This window comes from Leucopleurus acutus, assembly GCF_964270905.1.
Source record: "Leucopleurus acutus genome assembly, chromosome: 2".
NCBI lineage: Eukaryota > Metazoa > Chordata > Mammalia > Artiodactyla > Delphinidae > Leucopleurus > Leucopleurus acutus.
The window spans coordinates 64,185,828-64,203,296 of NC_139143.1; the positions used below are offsets into that span (position 1 = coordinate 64,185,828).

Here is a 17,469-nt window from a genome sequence, read left to right on the forward strand (position 1 = left end):
AATGTATAGTGGAGGGAAGGGAAAAAGTCAGGATACTCTTCTGCTTCTTTCCTGCTATGCTTAAAATTAATCATGTAAGTCTTTACTAAATTTGCCTCAAAGATTAAATGAGAAAAAGATTTTAGGGCTGTCTAGCACAGTGCCTGACACACAGTAGATGCTCAGTATATGCTAGTTTATTATAATGCAATGGACTAAAACTAGAGGATCTTACTCCTTTATTCTACATGATTCACCATCCTATTTTAAACTTTTCTCTTTTTTTTTTCACTTGAAGAATGGTCTTCATGTGCTTTTTTTCCCTGAATCTGTTGAATGGGTTCAGTGCTTAGTTACCCAATAAAGTACAGGCAAGAACTTAAGGCTAGTATTTTCCTTAAATCTCTTCTATGATTTAAGACACCTCGGAGAAGAGATCGATGAGCTCCTACATCAACGGATGATGATTTTTATCTTTATCAAGTGACCCACAATTTGGTTACTGGTGCAATGAGAAATTAAGAAAATAGCACACTTTTATGAGTGTCATTTCACAGTCACTCAAATCAGAACTGGAATGCCACAAAAACAACTCCCTGTTAGCCCAGAGAAAAAAAAAAGAAAGAAAGTAAAGGGGAAATTCAGATTAGTCACAAAGAAGTTCCCCCGCCTGCCTGCAAAAGCTGCAGCATTAAAACTGAGAGTCCGCTCTGCTCTTTCAATCGCCTCTTGTCTCTGGTCCTGGGACCTTTGTGTGTTTTCTGATTGATACACCTTGTTTTGGCTTCATCTCCTTCTTTGCGGGGAAGAGGTCAGTCCTCCCTCAGGTTCCCTTCTGTCACAGTTTTCATCTTCCCTGCATCCAGATTGTGAAGATGGAAGGGGTCCAACCCCTGGATGAGCATGTTGGAAACGCACCAGGACGGAGATTCTTGAGGAACAAGCTATTGCTGGTGTCCTCCGTAATTCAGGGGCTGGGGCTGCTCCTGTGTCTCACCTACATCTGTCTGCACTTCTCTGCTCAGGTAAGATGCACCACTGGCATGTCCTTTCCTCCAGCTCAGGCTGATGGCAGCTCCAACAGCTGCAAATGGTCACTTGGAAATAATCTGACACCAAAATTTTTTTTTTTTCCCTTTTCTGCTCAGCGATCGTAAAAGTGTGGTCAAACACCCTTTTGTCTCTGTTTTCCTTCCTTTTTTTCAGCAGTGGCAGTGGTGGGGCACAGTGGAGATAGGGCAGGGGCACTGCTTCTGGATTATTCTTTTTCTTTGCAATGCAAGAATCCTGGTATTCCTTTATGAGCTGTCACTTAGAAGCTTTGAGTCACTGATATACCTACTTGGTTTACCTGTTCTGCTAGTAAGCATCTGATCAGGGAATTAATGTAAAAGGGTTATAAGAAAATCTCTTTACATTATTATACTTTCCTATCGTATTCATAAGCCTCATAGACTCTCAAGGAAATATGCTTTTTGAAGAATGCTAAATGTATCAGTATTAAGTTCTTTTAAATAGCTAGCCTATGTATTTTAAGGGCAGAGATGTATGTGTTCACGCCTGTATGTATGCATGGCCAAACGTTTACCCCAGTAACTTGATCAGATATTGTTTCTCACAGCCTTTCTCTACCAATCACAACTTATAGACAGCACTTTGTCCAATACATTATGTAGTGGAAGATCATCATTTTAGTATTTCCCCCACTTAATGAAGATATTCTTTCCATTTTTCCTTCTCCTTATTATGGTCCCTTTTACATTATTTTTTCTTATTTACTTATTCATATCTACAAACACTATTAGCTCTTTAAGGATGTTCTTGACTGCAGGAGATTCCACTGAAAAGAAAAGAAATGAATAGTGTCCCCATGTTCCCTTGTTGGGGCTAGTCTGAGAGTTCTTGTTTCCCTGGTGGATGCTCTGTGTTAGAAAAGTCTCTCCCTGGTAAAGGTCAGACAATAGGAACTTTTATTTCTGATGGCCAGGTCAGAGACTGGGTACCTCAAATTAGATCAGGATAAGATGAGTAGAGTCCTAGACGATGCCTGGGCTTGTCTTCGCCTACAGGAAATAGGGGTTTTCAGTGCCTACAGGGTAGATGTGATCACTGTACTATAGAGTGCTCGTGTCCCCAAATTCCCGAAGTGTAGCTGATGTCACACTCAAGCCTGCAGACCAGTGAGCACCACAGCACACCCATCCTGTCCTCATCATGCCAGACGTTTCCTTCTCGTCACAGAAGCCTTTGGGTGAAATTAGAGTAGACGATCTGGGGAGAGGGTGTGGGGGGAGGAGCAAAGTGTCCATGGCAGGATGCCCAAGACAGAGACCGGAATTAGGCCCTTCCGAGAAGAAAACAAAGAGTAACCCAAAATAGAACAGCTGAGTTTATTCACCAGGTCTGGGAGCCCTGAGAGTGCTTTTTCAAACAACCACAGTGTTACATATTTCCTTACACTGTGGGATGATAAAAAGACAGAACATATGGCCCCAGTCAAGGCTCAGCAATTAATTGCACTAGGGCTCTGAGCAGGAGAGAGCAAAAGGTGAAACAGATACAGATGTGTAGCCAGCTGGTGGCGGGGGCCGCCCCAAACTGTCAGTACCCAAGGGATGCAGAGGAGAGGGGTCCTTTCTAGCAAGTCGCCCAGCAGTTCTGTGCTAGAGCCTGGAAGGCAAGCTGAGTGCTGGCTTCCAGGATACTAGAATTCATGGAGCTGATCTTTGTGAGAGAATTAGCTTTCTCTGGTCCTGGCCCAGAAATGGAAGCAAAGATAGAGGAGGTATATTAGAGCTGTTTGCTCAACAAACGTGTTCTTGTATACTCTGGATACAGAACTTTTGGGGGCACAGATATTTGAAATGCTTAACTTGACATTAACTTTTTTTTTCTTACTTCTAGCTAGACTGTTTTAGCTAACATAATTTCTTATACTGTTAATAAGACCCAGGGCAGCATGTTGTGTCCTTAAATTTAATCTCATAAGCTTTGTTAAGGGGAAGGACAGTCGTGTGTGTTCTCCCCAGAACTTGATCAGTCATGGTGGCAGCAGTGTGTGTGTGTGTGTGTGTGTGTGTGTGTGTGTGTGTGTGTGAGAGAGAGAGAGAGAGAGAGAGAGAGAGAGAGAGAGAGAGAGAGATTGATTGAGAGAGAAGGGTGTAAAGTAACTGCTGAAGAAGGGACATAGACTGATAGCTTTTCTAAATTCATAGATAAGATTGTTGGGAATTTTGGTTGAAGGATGGGGTAGGTGGTGATACCAATCAAATCTCTACTTTTATAAGACATAATATTAGAGTGATATGTATAGGGGGTGAAATAAAGCTGAAATGCTCATCATTTGCCCAGTTAAATTGGATCTCTTTCATTGTAGGAGAAAGATATTTGGAGAATAATCATGACTTTTTTTTCTTATTTCTTAGATTTAATTTTAAACTTCATAAAAAATTTTCCTATATGGATGACTCTGTAAAAAAAATACATATGAAACTGTTAAACTCCATTTGGCAGTCAACCTTCCCTTCAATCAAGTTTATTTAGTAACCTTTGTTTTCTCACCACTTGGTTAAGTTTTATTATGTGAAAAGCAGAAGTTTTTGTTTTTGAATGTCAGAAAAAAAGATGGACCTTACCCACTCCTTATATAATACACATCCCTCTTTGGGTCCCGATTTTCTCATCTGAAACATGAGGCAGTTGGATCAAATGATCAAGAAATATCTCTTCCAGGTCAATATCCTGTGGGTATGTAGTTTATATATATATAGTCATAAAATGGGTATGAGGATCTGAGAAATACCAATTTAAGTAAACAGATTTTTGTGTCTAAGCTTCTGGATACCCTGGTTCTTAAGAAGGGACTGAGGGAAATCAAATTTGCATATATATTTGTAATCTGTATTTATTTATATACCATGTACCTGTCTAAGTAACTTATTCTAGATTAGCAAAATACCTTATTTAGAAAAGGGAAAGAAGTGAATGCTGTAGAAGAATATCCATGATACAAGTTATAAAATTGAGTCACAAAAATCAATACATGTTGTTTGGATGTTTATTGGGACTGCCATTTAAAGTATCAGGCTTCCAGGCTTCCCCATAACTTCACCTGGGAACAGTGGCAGAAAAAAGCTGATCTATAAGGTGAGAAGCTTTTGCAAGTTATACCCATGTGTCTCAGAGCTATTGAAGCTGGGCTCTTCCAAGATTTGTATGATCTTTATCAGAGTACTTTAAAGATGTGCTTTTAGTGATAATTCTTCAGCACATCCCACCCACAGTTAAAGGTTTACATTCTTATCACTTTTACTCCTGAGAAAGACAGAAGTGAAGGCATTTGGAAAGTGAGCTGACCAATTCTGTATCAGTGATGGCCAGAATTAGAATTCAGTTTCTTGATGGAGTTTCGGACTATAACTTGAACTTTGTATCCTTTAGGAAGAAAAAGAGGCATTTTTGATTAAAAAATCTTGTCTCATTAGCTCAAATTAAATGTGTCCCCATGTAATTAACAAGTTTTTAAAGAAATTTTTTATGATAGACATGGAAATAATTTTCAATGTAATTGAGTTTGCATTTTATAAGAAATTCTATGGGAGCTAAAAAGAAACATCTGAAGTATTGAACTGATTTGTCACTAAGTATTTTGAGGCTCTTAAAGGAGGTACTGAAAATGTATAGAATTGTTGGATTTTTGAGCAGACATTAGACATAGTCCACTTATGGACAGGAAAACAGAAACTCAGGGAGGGTAAAAGCCGGAGGAGGAGGTAATGCTTCACTGATACTAGAAGAAAGGTGGAAATTCTTTAAATAGATAAGAGGGATGATGGTGGGTGAGTAGGGGCAGAAGGCTTTCTAGGTAAAAGAGCAAGTTGTTCAGAATGGTTGGAGTTGAGAGTTCATTGGGGAAAGTGGAGGAAGAGGAAGCTGAAAATCTAGGTGAGGGCAGGACACAAAGGGTCTTGTGACTCATGCTAAGGGAACACACTTCATTCCATTCTATGCAAAATAAATTACAGGAAAAATTACCCAATTTGTCACTTCTCCAAATTTCGCTTCTCTTATGTGGTCTACATATTGACAAATACAGAAAGTGAGTCTAATCTCACATAGCACTAGGGGGCACCACAGTAAAACTAACAGTTCTTGGATATCTTTTAAAGAGAACCCACTCTTATTTCCTGAGGAGTTAAGAACACTTTTCTCAGGAAGCCAAGCGCTCATCCATGTGTAAGAGGATGAACAATATCAAGAGGGCCTAATATTGTTCACTATTTACACAGTGATGATATTTTCTACAAGAAAAATTTAGATATGGGTTCTGACCCAAGTACTCAAAATAGGACAGAATAGCTTGGACAGGAAGCATGCTGGAAAATGTCACATATGTACACATGAATAGAAACAAATATACACACTCAGAGGAGAGATGGGAAGCAAGCAGAAGGGCTCTTGGTATAGACCTTGGAGTATAATCGGCCCTATTCCTTTTCTCTGACCTCAACTCCTAGCTACTAGCCCTGAGTAGACCTAGCCTTGCCTAGGGGCTGACCACCCTGCCCTTCCAATTCTGTTTCTTTTAATGGAAATTACTTCTGTGCCCTTCACTTTCAGAGAACCCACAGCTTCCCACCCACTTCAGGGATTCTCCATTCATGGCTCATGAACATTAATCTTCTGGAATCACTTAGGTTGGAGGAGCCATGTACAATGTTGTTATTCCTATTTAGGGAGTGAAAAGATACAACTGAATAACAAAGTAGAAGGGTTATTTCTCACAGTCACAGATGAAATATATGGCATATGTGGTAGTATTAGGATGAAATTGGATTCCCCAGCATCCTATGGCTTGTGCATTTTGTTTGTAGCCAAATGAAGGCATTAAAACACTTCCTCATACAAAAATACAACATATCTTCTCAAGATTTTAGGGGAGTCATTGAGGTGTAGGAGAGAGAACACTGGATTAGGAACTAGAATATTCTGGTTCAGTCAGTCTTTTAGCTTTGTGACTCTGGGTAAAGTCCCCCAAATCCCGAGTGTCAATTTAATCATTTTCAAAAATTGGAATTTGGTTATTGTGAGGAACAAATGTGTTACAGAGCTTTGTAAATGTTGAGATTATTATTATTATTCATGAACATGCTTCCATAAGCATACCACCACTAAAGTGTTTGCCTTATAGCACGCACATGCGTGCACACACACACACACACACACACACACACACATGAACCCTCCATAACTCAAATCTCAGAAAGCATATTATAGGTAAAGTTAACCTTAACTTCATGGACTTTGACTTTCCTACTGTAATTTTTAAGGCTAAAAAAAACCCTCTTGGTATAATTCTAGCAGTTTTGAATATAGATGTCTAATTAAGACCTCATGGCTGTATTAGTGAACAAAGGAAAAATGAAGGGGAGAATTTATGAGGGTATAAAATGTTACCAAGTTAGTGTCTGAAAGTGGTTCAGAGATCTAAAATGGCACACTTAGAATACATGGCCCAGGCTGATTCCATCTCCCTTTACGTTGATGTAGTTCATCCAATTCTCCAATGACTTGGTTGCCAAATAGGGCAGAAAATTATATTTAGAAGAGTGGTCTGGTTCAAAATATTAGAAACGTTGGAGCTAAGATGGGCATAATTATGCATTACTTTCTTTCCAGCAAACCTTTCATTCTGAAATGCAAGTTTGATGTGTTATTAATTTGTATAAATTTGTCTAGCTTTGATAACATTGAAAATGCTATTTAAGAACATACTTGGACAGAAAGATGGGCAAATAGACCCAAACTTTAATTCTTCCAATACTAATTGAAGAAGGGCTTATGGATAGAAAGCGACACTCCCAAAATGTTATATAGGTGGGGAGCTGTGGGGGTGTCCAGTGAGTGTAAATGTACCCTCAGGCTGGGCTGCCCTGTAGGTCACCACAGCACAACCCTAGAGAACCAGTGAAACTGTCAAGCAAAGATCAGGATGAAAATGACAATTAACATTACAAAAAATTATAAACAAGCATCAAAATAGTCATCAAGGGAAATTATAAAAACTTTGCTGGGTTATAAAAGAAGTTGTAAAACACGTTTTACTGCTCAGTAATGTAAAATATATTTTGAGTTACCTGTGTGTTGGGTGCTTAACATTTTTAACTTCCAAGGCCCATAAAGATCTTAATCTGGCCCTGTATGCGGTTTGATGAAGACTGGGAACTCAAAGCTCTTTTTGCAGGAGGTTGAGGGGCATCACTCCTGGTGCTACTTGCAATAACCATCTCTGGTTTTGTGATCTTTTCCCTACTTTTGTCCTCACTTCTTCACTATGACCTCGGAGGAAGATAGACATTTGTGTGCACTTTTACAGTGAGGAAGTTTGAGGCATAGGGACTTGTCTAGGTCAATATAGGAAGGTCTGGTTATAAATTAGGACCAGGTTTAAATTCTAGTCCTGTTTCTTTCCGTTACACTTGGCCAAGACGCCATGGCTCTAAGCTGTAAGAATTTTGGCTGGCTGTTTTAAAATTTGTTTCCTTTTCTGACATTAATTGCTTTTGAAGAAAAATTGGGGGAAAGATTTATAACCTGGCATAAAGGGAAGCAAGATTCTTTTAAAATAGGGATCTAAATCTACTTCCACAAATAGAGATAACACAACAAATGAAGCTTTAACAAGCGCATAATACAGCATAGGTTATTTTGATGAAGCAAATCATTGCCATGTGTGATATATTCATAGAAGAGCAAGGGAACTTGGATTTGGGCACTAGCTCAGTCATTTATTCACTCCGAGCTGTACTTTTTTTAAAAAAAAACAATAAGGAGATTAGACAATATAATCTCCCTGGGCCTTTCTAGTTCTATCAGACTGATTCAAAGAATTATTTTAATGTTGTAAGTGTGATTTCACACTATATGCAAATATCTTTTCAACCATGTATTAGTTTCCTAGGGCTGCCTTTTAAGGTACCACAAATTGGGTACCTTAAAAGAAATTTAATCTTTCACAGTTTTGGAGGATAGATGTTCAAAATCAAAGTGTCAGCAGGGCCATGCTCCCTCTGAAGGCTGTAGGGAAGGATCCTTCAGGATCCTTCTTTGCCTCTTTCTAGCTTCTGGTGACTCCCAGCAATCCTTAGTGTTCCTTGGCTTGTAGTTGCATCACCCCAAGCTCTGCCTCCAAGTTCACATGACCATCTTCTCTGTGCGAATCTGTGTGTCCTCTCCTCTTCTTTTAAGGACACACATATTAGACTTAGGACCCATCCTAATCTAGTTAACCTCATGTTAACTAATTACATCTGCAAAGACCCTATTTCCTAATCAAGTCACATACTGAGATTCTAGGTGGACATAAATTTGGAGGGATACTATTCAACTCACTACCAACCATTTATTAATTTACTTATTTATTTACTTATCTGTGGAAAATAAGTTACCTGTCAGACATTGAGGAAGCAATGGTAAGCAAGACTTGGTCTTCCTTGCCCTCTCAGAGTTTGCAATCTAGTGGAGAAAGAAGATGGTCAAGCAATAACGTAGTGCGTGATAAGCACTGGATAACCAAGTAGGGTACAGCTCTTCAGTAAGAAGTTTCACAGAGGGCTATCTACCTAGCTTCAATATCTAGTTACTCAATTGGGATTATAAAGTGAGCATACTTTATTTTTGCATTAGGTGCTTCGTTTCTCTTCCATTATTTAACAGGAAGGCTTTAGTTTAAAATGTCATTGTCATTATCGTTACCACCACCATCATCATCCCACTGCTGTTCGGTTATGGTTTTTTTTTTTTTTTTTTTTTTGTGATACACGGGCCTCTCACTGTTGTGGCCTCTCCCATTGCAGAGCACAGGCTCCGGACGCACAGTCTCAATGGCCATGGCTCACAGGCCCAGCCGCTCTGTGGCATGTGGGATCTTCCCGGACCAGGGCACGAACCCGTGTCCCCTGCATCGGCAGGCGGACGGACTCTCAACCACTGCGCCAGCAGGGAAGCCCCGGTTATGATTTTTACCAGTCACCAATCTTAGTTCACACCAGAATATAGGTTGAGGATTATTTAGCCTCATGCAAATGAGGCTAAGAGCTTCACTGCATAGACAACACAAAAGATAGTCTTGATTGTTCATTAACCGTCACAGGGAGCCACATGGGGGAAAAAAACTTGCTTTTGTTACAGCTGAGGGGTTTATTGTGTTGAAAAGGTCTTCTATTCAAAAGGTCTTCTTATCTACCAATAATTTGGGATTTCTCTTTTGAATGTTGTGATTTGCCTAATCTCTGGTATAGAAAAGTCCTTGGACAGTCCTCATTCCACAGTGCTTATTCCACCATCTTAACTGAGGATGGACATAAAAATAAGGATATTAGAAACTGAGAAAGTGAAAGGACTTGTTCTGGCCTAAGACCATACCTCAGTGTTCCTTTTCCCAGTCCAATGCCTTGTCCATTCTACTAGGTTGCCTTTCCAAGGCAATAGTGCCTCCTTTTTTATATAGCAAATGAGATGGGGAATGAGTGACTTCAAGTAGAAAGATATTGATTGTAATAATTCTGCTACCCGCTTTGTACTTAAGGATGAATGGGGCAATGTATAAAACCTTGAGCAATCACATATGTTGTTGGCTCAAGCCAGTGTCAGATATTATGTGATTATGCAGCCACTAGCCAAGGTCAGGGCATAGTCTAAAGGGCTAAGTTCCACCTTAGCTCAGCAAAGGTTTATTTATAAATGCCATTATTTTTAAGGCATTGTAAGATTTATGATAATGCAGTGGGTACCTTGTAAACCAACCCTTCCATTTGCTTAGAGACTAGGGTGTTTTGCTGGAGATCACCAAGGTGGGGAAAGGAGTTATTTCTTTTTTCAATTTATTTTTTTTTAATTTATTACAAGATTATACAAGTAATATAATGTACAAGATTATATAAGTTTCAGGTGTACAACATAGTGATTCACAATTTTTAAAGATTATATTCCATTTATAGTTATATAATGTTGGCTATATTCCCTGTATTGTACAATATATCCTTATTTTATACATAGTAGTTTGTACCTTTCAAACCCCCCTTCCCTCTCCCCCACTGGTAACCAGTAGATTGTTCTCTGAATCTGTGAGTCTGTTTCTTTTTTGTCATAGTCACTAGTTTGTTGTATTTTTTAGATTCCACATATAACTGATATCATACAGTATTTGTCTTTCTCTGTCTGACAGGAAAGGAATTCTTAGAAATGTTTTGGCAGACCCCTTTGTCAGTGTACTTTAAGGATTTCCCCAGTAAATGTGGAAAGGGAAACCCAGATATAAGAAAATCTTCCCCCTGAGGATATAAAGAATTGGTTGCAAAATTTTGCAAATCACAAAATTTTGAAGGTATGTTCATGCCACATGGATGCTTTTGGTTCATTTGGTTGTTTATCTGAATACCTGATCATTCCTGTTAGGAATCTGCTAATTTGCTAAGCATTTGAGACAGTGAAACCACAGTTCCTGTTCTCTGAGATAGAGGGGAGAGGGTCAGTTAGTAGAGACTTGCCATTACTAAGTAAATCTGACAAGAAAAGTGGAAGTGGTTAGAGAAAGGAGGCTATATTAGGATATCACAGGGCCTGTGTAGTAGCGAGGAGAGTAAAAGTTAAGAGAGAGATTACAGCAAAAAGGTGCTGGCAGCCATGGTGAAGAGTGGGGATAGAGAAAGAGAGAGTCTTGAATGACAGTTAAAATGGCTTTTCTTTGTATTCATTAAATCTCAGTAGACTCTTTATTCAGCAAGATTTTCAAAGTCACACATCTTCATCTCTTAAGAAATGTAACTTTGGGGATAAAGTTTTCTGATTATGGAAGACTCTTTGGCCAAAGAATCAGTTTTTGCCCATTCTTCCTATTCCTTTCTCTGAGTGGGGTTCTGAACTTCGCTGATCCGAAGTGTGGGCCCTTGCCTTTGTAAGGGAGTTTCCGCTGAGTACACACTAAGTCCACCAGGGTGAGAGTCTACCTTCCCAGCCCACTGTAATGGGTAAATATAGAAAATTCCATCTTCCTCTTCAGAGGCTCGTTGAGACACACCCTGAGAGCTTGTGAGGCTGTGCTTTCATGATCTCTCAGGTCTCCTCTGATTGACATGAAGCCCAGTGTTGGGGGAGGAGACATTCACATCCCAGTGGAGGTTGCAGGGTGAACCACAGAGTTCCCATCACAGATCTGTTTCCCCGCCATCCTCCACTGATTCACATCCCATCCCACTCCCACCTAGGATCTTGACTGATATCAAGTGAGGAAGGGCAAGGCCCACATAGTGAATGCAGAGCCCACTTCCTGGTTTCATATTTGATGAGTATCATTCCCTCCTGCCACAGATACATGCCCCTCCAGGACAAATGCCACATGAGTATAAGGTTGGCAGCCTCATGCCACATCCCAGTGAGTCAGAATTAGAAACTCACACATTCCAAAGATGAGCCCATAAAGCAAGCATCACCTTTTTGGGAACATGGTGCAGGCTGCTGGGTAAATGCTAGATATCAGACATTTTCCATCTGTGTTCTCAGACAGTTCAGTGCTCCAGGTGCTGAGAGAGGCCAGGAAAGGACATAATTCTGACTCTTCTTTGCATCGCCTGCTTGCTGCCTACTTTGTACTTGTCCTGCTGCCCCTTATCAGGACAATTGCATCTAATCAGAGCCCAGCTAATGGCTTTGCCAACCTATACTACACAACCTTGTAGGATTGACTGAGGAGCTCTTTCCTGGAGAATGTCTAGATATTTTGAGATATATCTGAATATTTTGACAACTATCTAAAACCTAATGTTTTAATCTTATTCTGTATTGACAATTAAAATAATTCAAATTAATTTTGAACCCTCAAATGCTTTCTTAGGGGTTTTTTACCCTAAAATAGAGTAGGATAAAGAGAAAGGATGTTACCATGAACTTGGGGTTCAATCAAACTCAAGTTAATACCTGTTTCTTCCTGAGCAAGTTCTTAACAGCACTGATTCTCATTTTTCTATCTGTAAAACATGGGTAATTACTATTTCTACTTAACAGTGTTATTTTGGATAGCAAAAAAGGTAATGAAATTGAGAAAGAGTAATGCAGTGCATGGCATGTTATAAGTTCTCAATAAGTTTTTATTGTTTTTCTTGACTATACCAAGAATGGTCTCATTGCTAGACCTTTCTTCCATATAATGCCTTTGGATTATCTAGGTCATCTTTTGCTTTCAAGGCCTAAGACCATGTCTTTCCTTCTTGAGTGGCCAAAGCCTGCAATGATTTTTCTGTTCTCTGGAACCTTGTGGCATACATTGCCTGTTGATGCTTACCAAAGGTTTTCTTGTAGAGGAGCTGTTTCCCCAGTTGACATACAAGTTTGTCAAAAATAAGGATTGTGTCTTCTTTCCCTTTGTGTTCTTAGAGTTGAATGTAATGCCTGCCATATAACCGATACTCAATAATTGTTGATGCTGTTTCAAATCAGCAATAACATGGCAATCATATAACTATTCAATCAACTATTGAATAGTGCTTACAGTAGAGCAAACATCCTTTGAGCACCAGCTTTGGGACAGGCATGCTTTTTGCCAAGGGCATGGTCGAAAATACATTTTCTGGATTTGGGCCTTCAGGAGTTCACAGTTGAGTGTGGTAATTCTCAAATCCTGAACCTTGGGTGCTTGTAAAAATGCAGATTACTGAGTCCACCTACACCTTTTGAATCAGAATCTTTATGAATAGACTGGCCATCTACACATTTTTACAAATTTTCCAGGTGAATCAAATGTACATTAGAGTTTGAGAACAGTGGGACAGCTGACCTTTTTTCATATCATCAGCTGCTCCTAGACAGGACATGTGCATTATTCAGTCAATTGGTCAAATAGCCCATATATCAGCTGCCTACTGAGTACTCTGTTTTCTTGGCTCTGCTTATGACAGCCCTCAAACCCAGGAGGGAAGCCTGAACTTTTGGCTCTCCCTATGCACTTTCATGATGAGGTCATCGTGAGACCACCACCCTGCCAATCTGCTGTGTGTGGCAACTTCTTCTTTCCTCCACCTTGGCACCGAAGTGGACACAAGGAATGGAATATTAATAAAGTCTTCAAAGAAATTTCTCCACACTTTAAATTTGCATGGGGAGAAAGAAAACTGTGTTTTGGTATAATGAAAGTTGTACTTTCATTGGAGGACAGGAGTTGAATCCCTTTACTTCTGTAGGCCTCAGTTTCTTCATCTGTAAAGTACAATGTTCAGTTAGAAGATGACTTCTTTTATACTCATGCTTCTGAAACCATCTCATTCAAACTTCAGGACTGTGCTTTGATTCTGGTGTGTAGACTTATAGGAGTTTCCGTTCCCCTTTGAGGATGGTACTGGCTCTTCAGACTTTGCATATTGAAGAAGCCTTATTGTATAGCTTGTCCTTACATGAAAGCCCTCTGGGACCTTTGATATTTTCTTTTAGTATCTGGAGAAGGTATGAGGATTTTGATTTTCTTGATATGAAAAAGACCATGTTTGTGCATGTGGGTAAAATTAATATTTTCTGATTGTTTTCTGGTAACCTTTCTTATGAAGCCAGGATTCTTTTGTATTGTTTCTCTGGGCTACAGAGAGCCAGAGGGTTATTTTAGGAATTTCGTTGGACTTCGTTTTTCATTTTATTAATTCCTTCATTCTGTAGTCATATATAAAGCTAAAATAGTGTTATATAGACTAAATTAAGAACATGACATGGATCTTATCTTTCATAGGCATCCAAGAATAATAGCTGACATTTATCAACTCCTCACAATGTTCCGGGTCAGGTACTGAAAATTTAGATACATTATCTCATTCAATCTTCACAATGGCATTCTGGGATATAGATTTTACTATTTCCATTTTACAGATGAAGAAACTAAAAATCAGCAAGGTAATGCCATTTCCCAAGAGCACACAGCTAAGTAGTCTTGTAGAGGAGATGAGACATGTATCCAATGGTGGTAGAATGAAAATCAATAGAGTGATTTAAAAAAATTTTTTACATCAGGGTTCACTCTTGGTATTGTACATTTTATGGATTTTTAACAAATGAACAATAACATGTACCCACCATTAGAGTATCATGCAGAATAGTGTCAGTACTCAAAACCTTCTGCACTTCACCTATTCATCTCTCCCTCCTCCCTCACCCCTGGCAATTGCTGATCTTTAACTGTGTCTATAGTTTGCCTTTTTCAGAATGTCACATAATTGGAATCATACAGTATATAGTGTTTTCAGATTGTCTTCTTTCATTTGGTAATATGCATTTAAGATGCCACCATATCTTTCCATGGCTTGAAAAGCTCATTTCCTTTTAGCACTGAACAATATTCCATTGTCTGGATGTATCACAGTTTATTTATCCATTCAGCCTACTGAAGGATATCTTGATTGCTTTTGCTTGGCAAGTTTTAGCAATAATAAACAAAGCTATTATAAACATCCATGTGAATAGAGTGGTTTTTAAGTACTCGCTATGGGAGACCAAAAATCAGGGATTTGATTTAGGCTTTGAAGGTGGTGATGTTTTTTTGTTTTTTTGTTTTTTTTTGCGGTACGCGGGCCTCTCACTGTTGTGGTCTCTCCCATTGCAGAGCACAGGCTCCAGAAGCGCAGGCTCAGCGGCCATGGCTCATGGGCCCAGCCGCTCCGCAGCATGTGGGATCTTCCCAGACCGGGGCACGAACCCGTGTCCCCTGCATCGGCAGGCGGACTCTCAACCACTGCGCCACCAGGGAAGCCCGGTGGTGATGTTTTGATGGGTCAACATAGATGGAGGGCCATTCTTGGTGGAGAGAAAAAAGGAAGCAAGTATTTTTCAAATGCTTACCATGTGCCAGGCAAACTCCTCGGTACTTTCACATATGTTAACTTATTTAAGCTTTACAGTCATCTCCTGGAACATTCCAATAATAATATTATGCCTTATTTTCACAGACAGGAAAGCTAAAGCTCAGCAATGGTATACAACATTTCCAAATTCACAAAACTAGAGAAGTCACAATTTGAAGTGAATCTGACTCCCAAGCCTATGCCCTCTGTTTTGTCCTACCAGGCTCTATTCAAGGGCAAAGAGCTTAGAGGAAATGGTTGGCTCCAGCATAAGACACAGAAAGGATATGTGTAGCAGTGATGCTTGACAAGGAGGTTGGTGCCAGGTGATGGAAGGCCTTGAATTGGGCACTGTGAGGGTATTTCTGGGCAGTGGGGTAGTCAGAATGAGGCGATCAGGTATGGAGGATGAAGGGAAAAGTCGTAGAAGGGCATGGAGCAAGAGGAAACACTGTCTTATTTCACAACATTGCCTAGGCTTGGTGGTGTTGATGCTAGGAAGAAACTTGTGAGAATATACAAATTTCTAATACTGGGTGACCTTCAGGAGAAGGAAAGGAAGCCCGAATCTGGAGTTGCATTTGCATCTACCTGAAGGAGGAAGTCACGTGTGCTTTCCTTGCTGCCTCTCAGCATCTTGGTCTCAGAATGTCCTCTTGGTCATTACTGCCCCTACTTAGTCATCACAGTATTTTAGAACACTAGGAAATTTCTTTTATTTGCAGGAACCTTTTGGAGATTTTGCAAAGTCAGTCAAATAATCAAACCACGAGAACTTTTAAGTCAGAGAGCTTTATGCAAATTTGGGGTGAGGAAGCTTCCTATTTTTCTCTTTTATTAAAATTGACTTAGAGTTGCAACTTTTAAAATTTAAATCATGAACAGTTAGTGCTGAAAGGGATGTCTGTGATCTTGGAGGAATTTTTAAAGATGAGAAAACTGATGTCTAGAGAAATTATAAAACTTTCCTAAGATGACACCATACTTGCCTGGCTGGCGTTAGGACCAGGTTGCTGCATGCTGAGCCCTGGGCTCTTTGTGCAACTGCGCAGGCTGCTTCTGACTTTAACAAGGTGGCCATTCAGGCTGGGACCAACCTGCCCAGAGAGCAGTGGAGGTATTCATTTACCCAGGGGATTATGGTGATCGTGATTGGGTAATATGCCTTTTGAGAGGCCTTCTTCCAGAACATTGCTTTAAGCATGAAGGATACCAATCCAGCCTCACAAACAGTCCGCAGAGGGGAGAGAGCTGAGGACTGTCAAGTCTTCCCAGGTCAACACCTCTCCACCTGCTCACTGCTGACTAATATCGCTCCAGGGGCCCAGGCACTGGCAGGGCTCAGAAGGGCTCTCCTTCTTCCTACACTGCCTGTTGGTTTAAGCTTGGTGAGGCTTTTGATTTTATGTACAAGGGAAGTAGGGGATTCTTCCTCTGCATGGGCAGGCCCCAGTGGAATCTGTTTGACTGCTGCTATGAGTGTGCCAGGAAAGTGGGAAGCAGGGATTCCAGGGAAGCAGGGATTCTGCACCCCAGAGTATGAAAACAAATTCCTCCCCACACCTTTGATCAGGACATCTTGCCAAAAATAGCCTGGTGGGAGGAGCTCTTGTCCTTGGCAGGTGCAGTAGGTGGTGGGTTTTTGTTGTTGTTGTTGTATTCTATTTCCTTTTTTAGTAGGTAATACAAAATTTATAAAATATAAAAAAGTAAACCATGGAAAGTAAGGGTCCCTCCCACTCCTGTCCTCAGGCTTCCAGTTCCTTTCCCCAGAGGCAACATTATATTCTGTCAGATAAATTCAGTGCCCACACAAACATTATCATTATTTTTGACACAAATGGTAATGTACTTTATACATGATTCTGCCCTTTGCTTTTGTTTTTTTCACTTAATATATTAATATTTTGGAGTTTGCTCCATATTGAACTTCTTCGTTCTTTTGACCACCAAATTTCCACAGACGTTTTATTTATTAGCTTTCCTTTCTTCATTGTTTTACTTCTTTCTTGCTTTTGAGTACTCACTTGGTTCAGGTTAGATTTTTCACATGGTAAAAGAGTAGGGAAAGACCCAACATTAAAAAATGCTACACGCAGATCTACTCATCTCTGAAGGATTAGAACAGTTTTTATTGCCTGTATGCCCTGAAAATAGGACACTTACTCCTGTTTTCCAGTGAAAAAGCGAGCAGTCAGTCAGGAAGCTTTCAGAATTCACTCCCAGTGCATTCTGGGAGTCTGTGGCCATGAAGGATTGATTGGTCACAGCCTTGTCCATGAAGTATCTCTATGACTGAATGGGTTTCTTAAGAAGATGACTGTTAAGTGCTCTGTCATCCAGAATGGAAATTGGGGATTAGTGAGCGAAAACAATATACCAAGGAAGAGTTTGGCAAATGAGGACAGATCCTACTTAGATGCTTGCACGAAAGAGAAGAAGACTCCTAACTTACCTTAAGAGATGTTATAGAAAGGCAAGGGGGGCAGGCAGGAAGGCTGGGTCTAATCTACATAGAAAAAACAAATCTCTTATCAAGTCATTCCTTTACAGGCTACTGCATTTCTGCTTCACAGGATATGAATTCCATTTGTTCATTTTTTTTCTTAAAATATAT

The 17,469-nt window shown here is 39.9% G+C and overlaps 1 protein-coding gene across 1 annotated transcript in view; it reads left to right on the top strand.

Moving 5' to 3' along the window:
• Positions 1 to 758: 758 nt before the first annotated feature.
• Positions 759 to 17,469, top strand: part of TNFSF4 (TNF superfamily member 4) — a gene marked incomplete at its 3' end in the record, with an annotated part of 18,677 nt that continues 1,966 nt past the window's right edge. Inside the window, exon 1 of the mRNA XM_082865745.1 lies at positions 759 to 1,050. Within this exon, the coding sequence (XP_082721871.1) occupies positions 855 to 1,050 (196 nt within the window). The 5' untranslated portion in view covers positions 759 to 854. The remainder of the gene's footprint in view (positions 1,051 to 17,469) is intronic.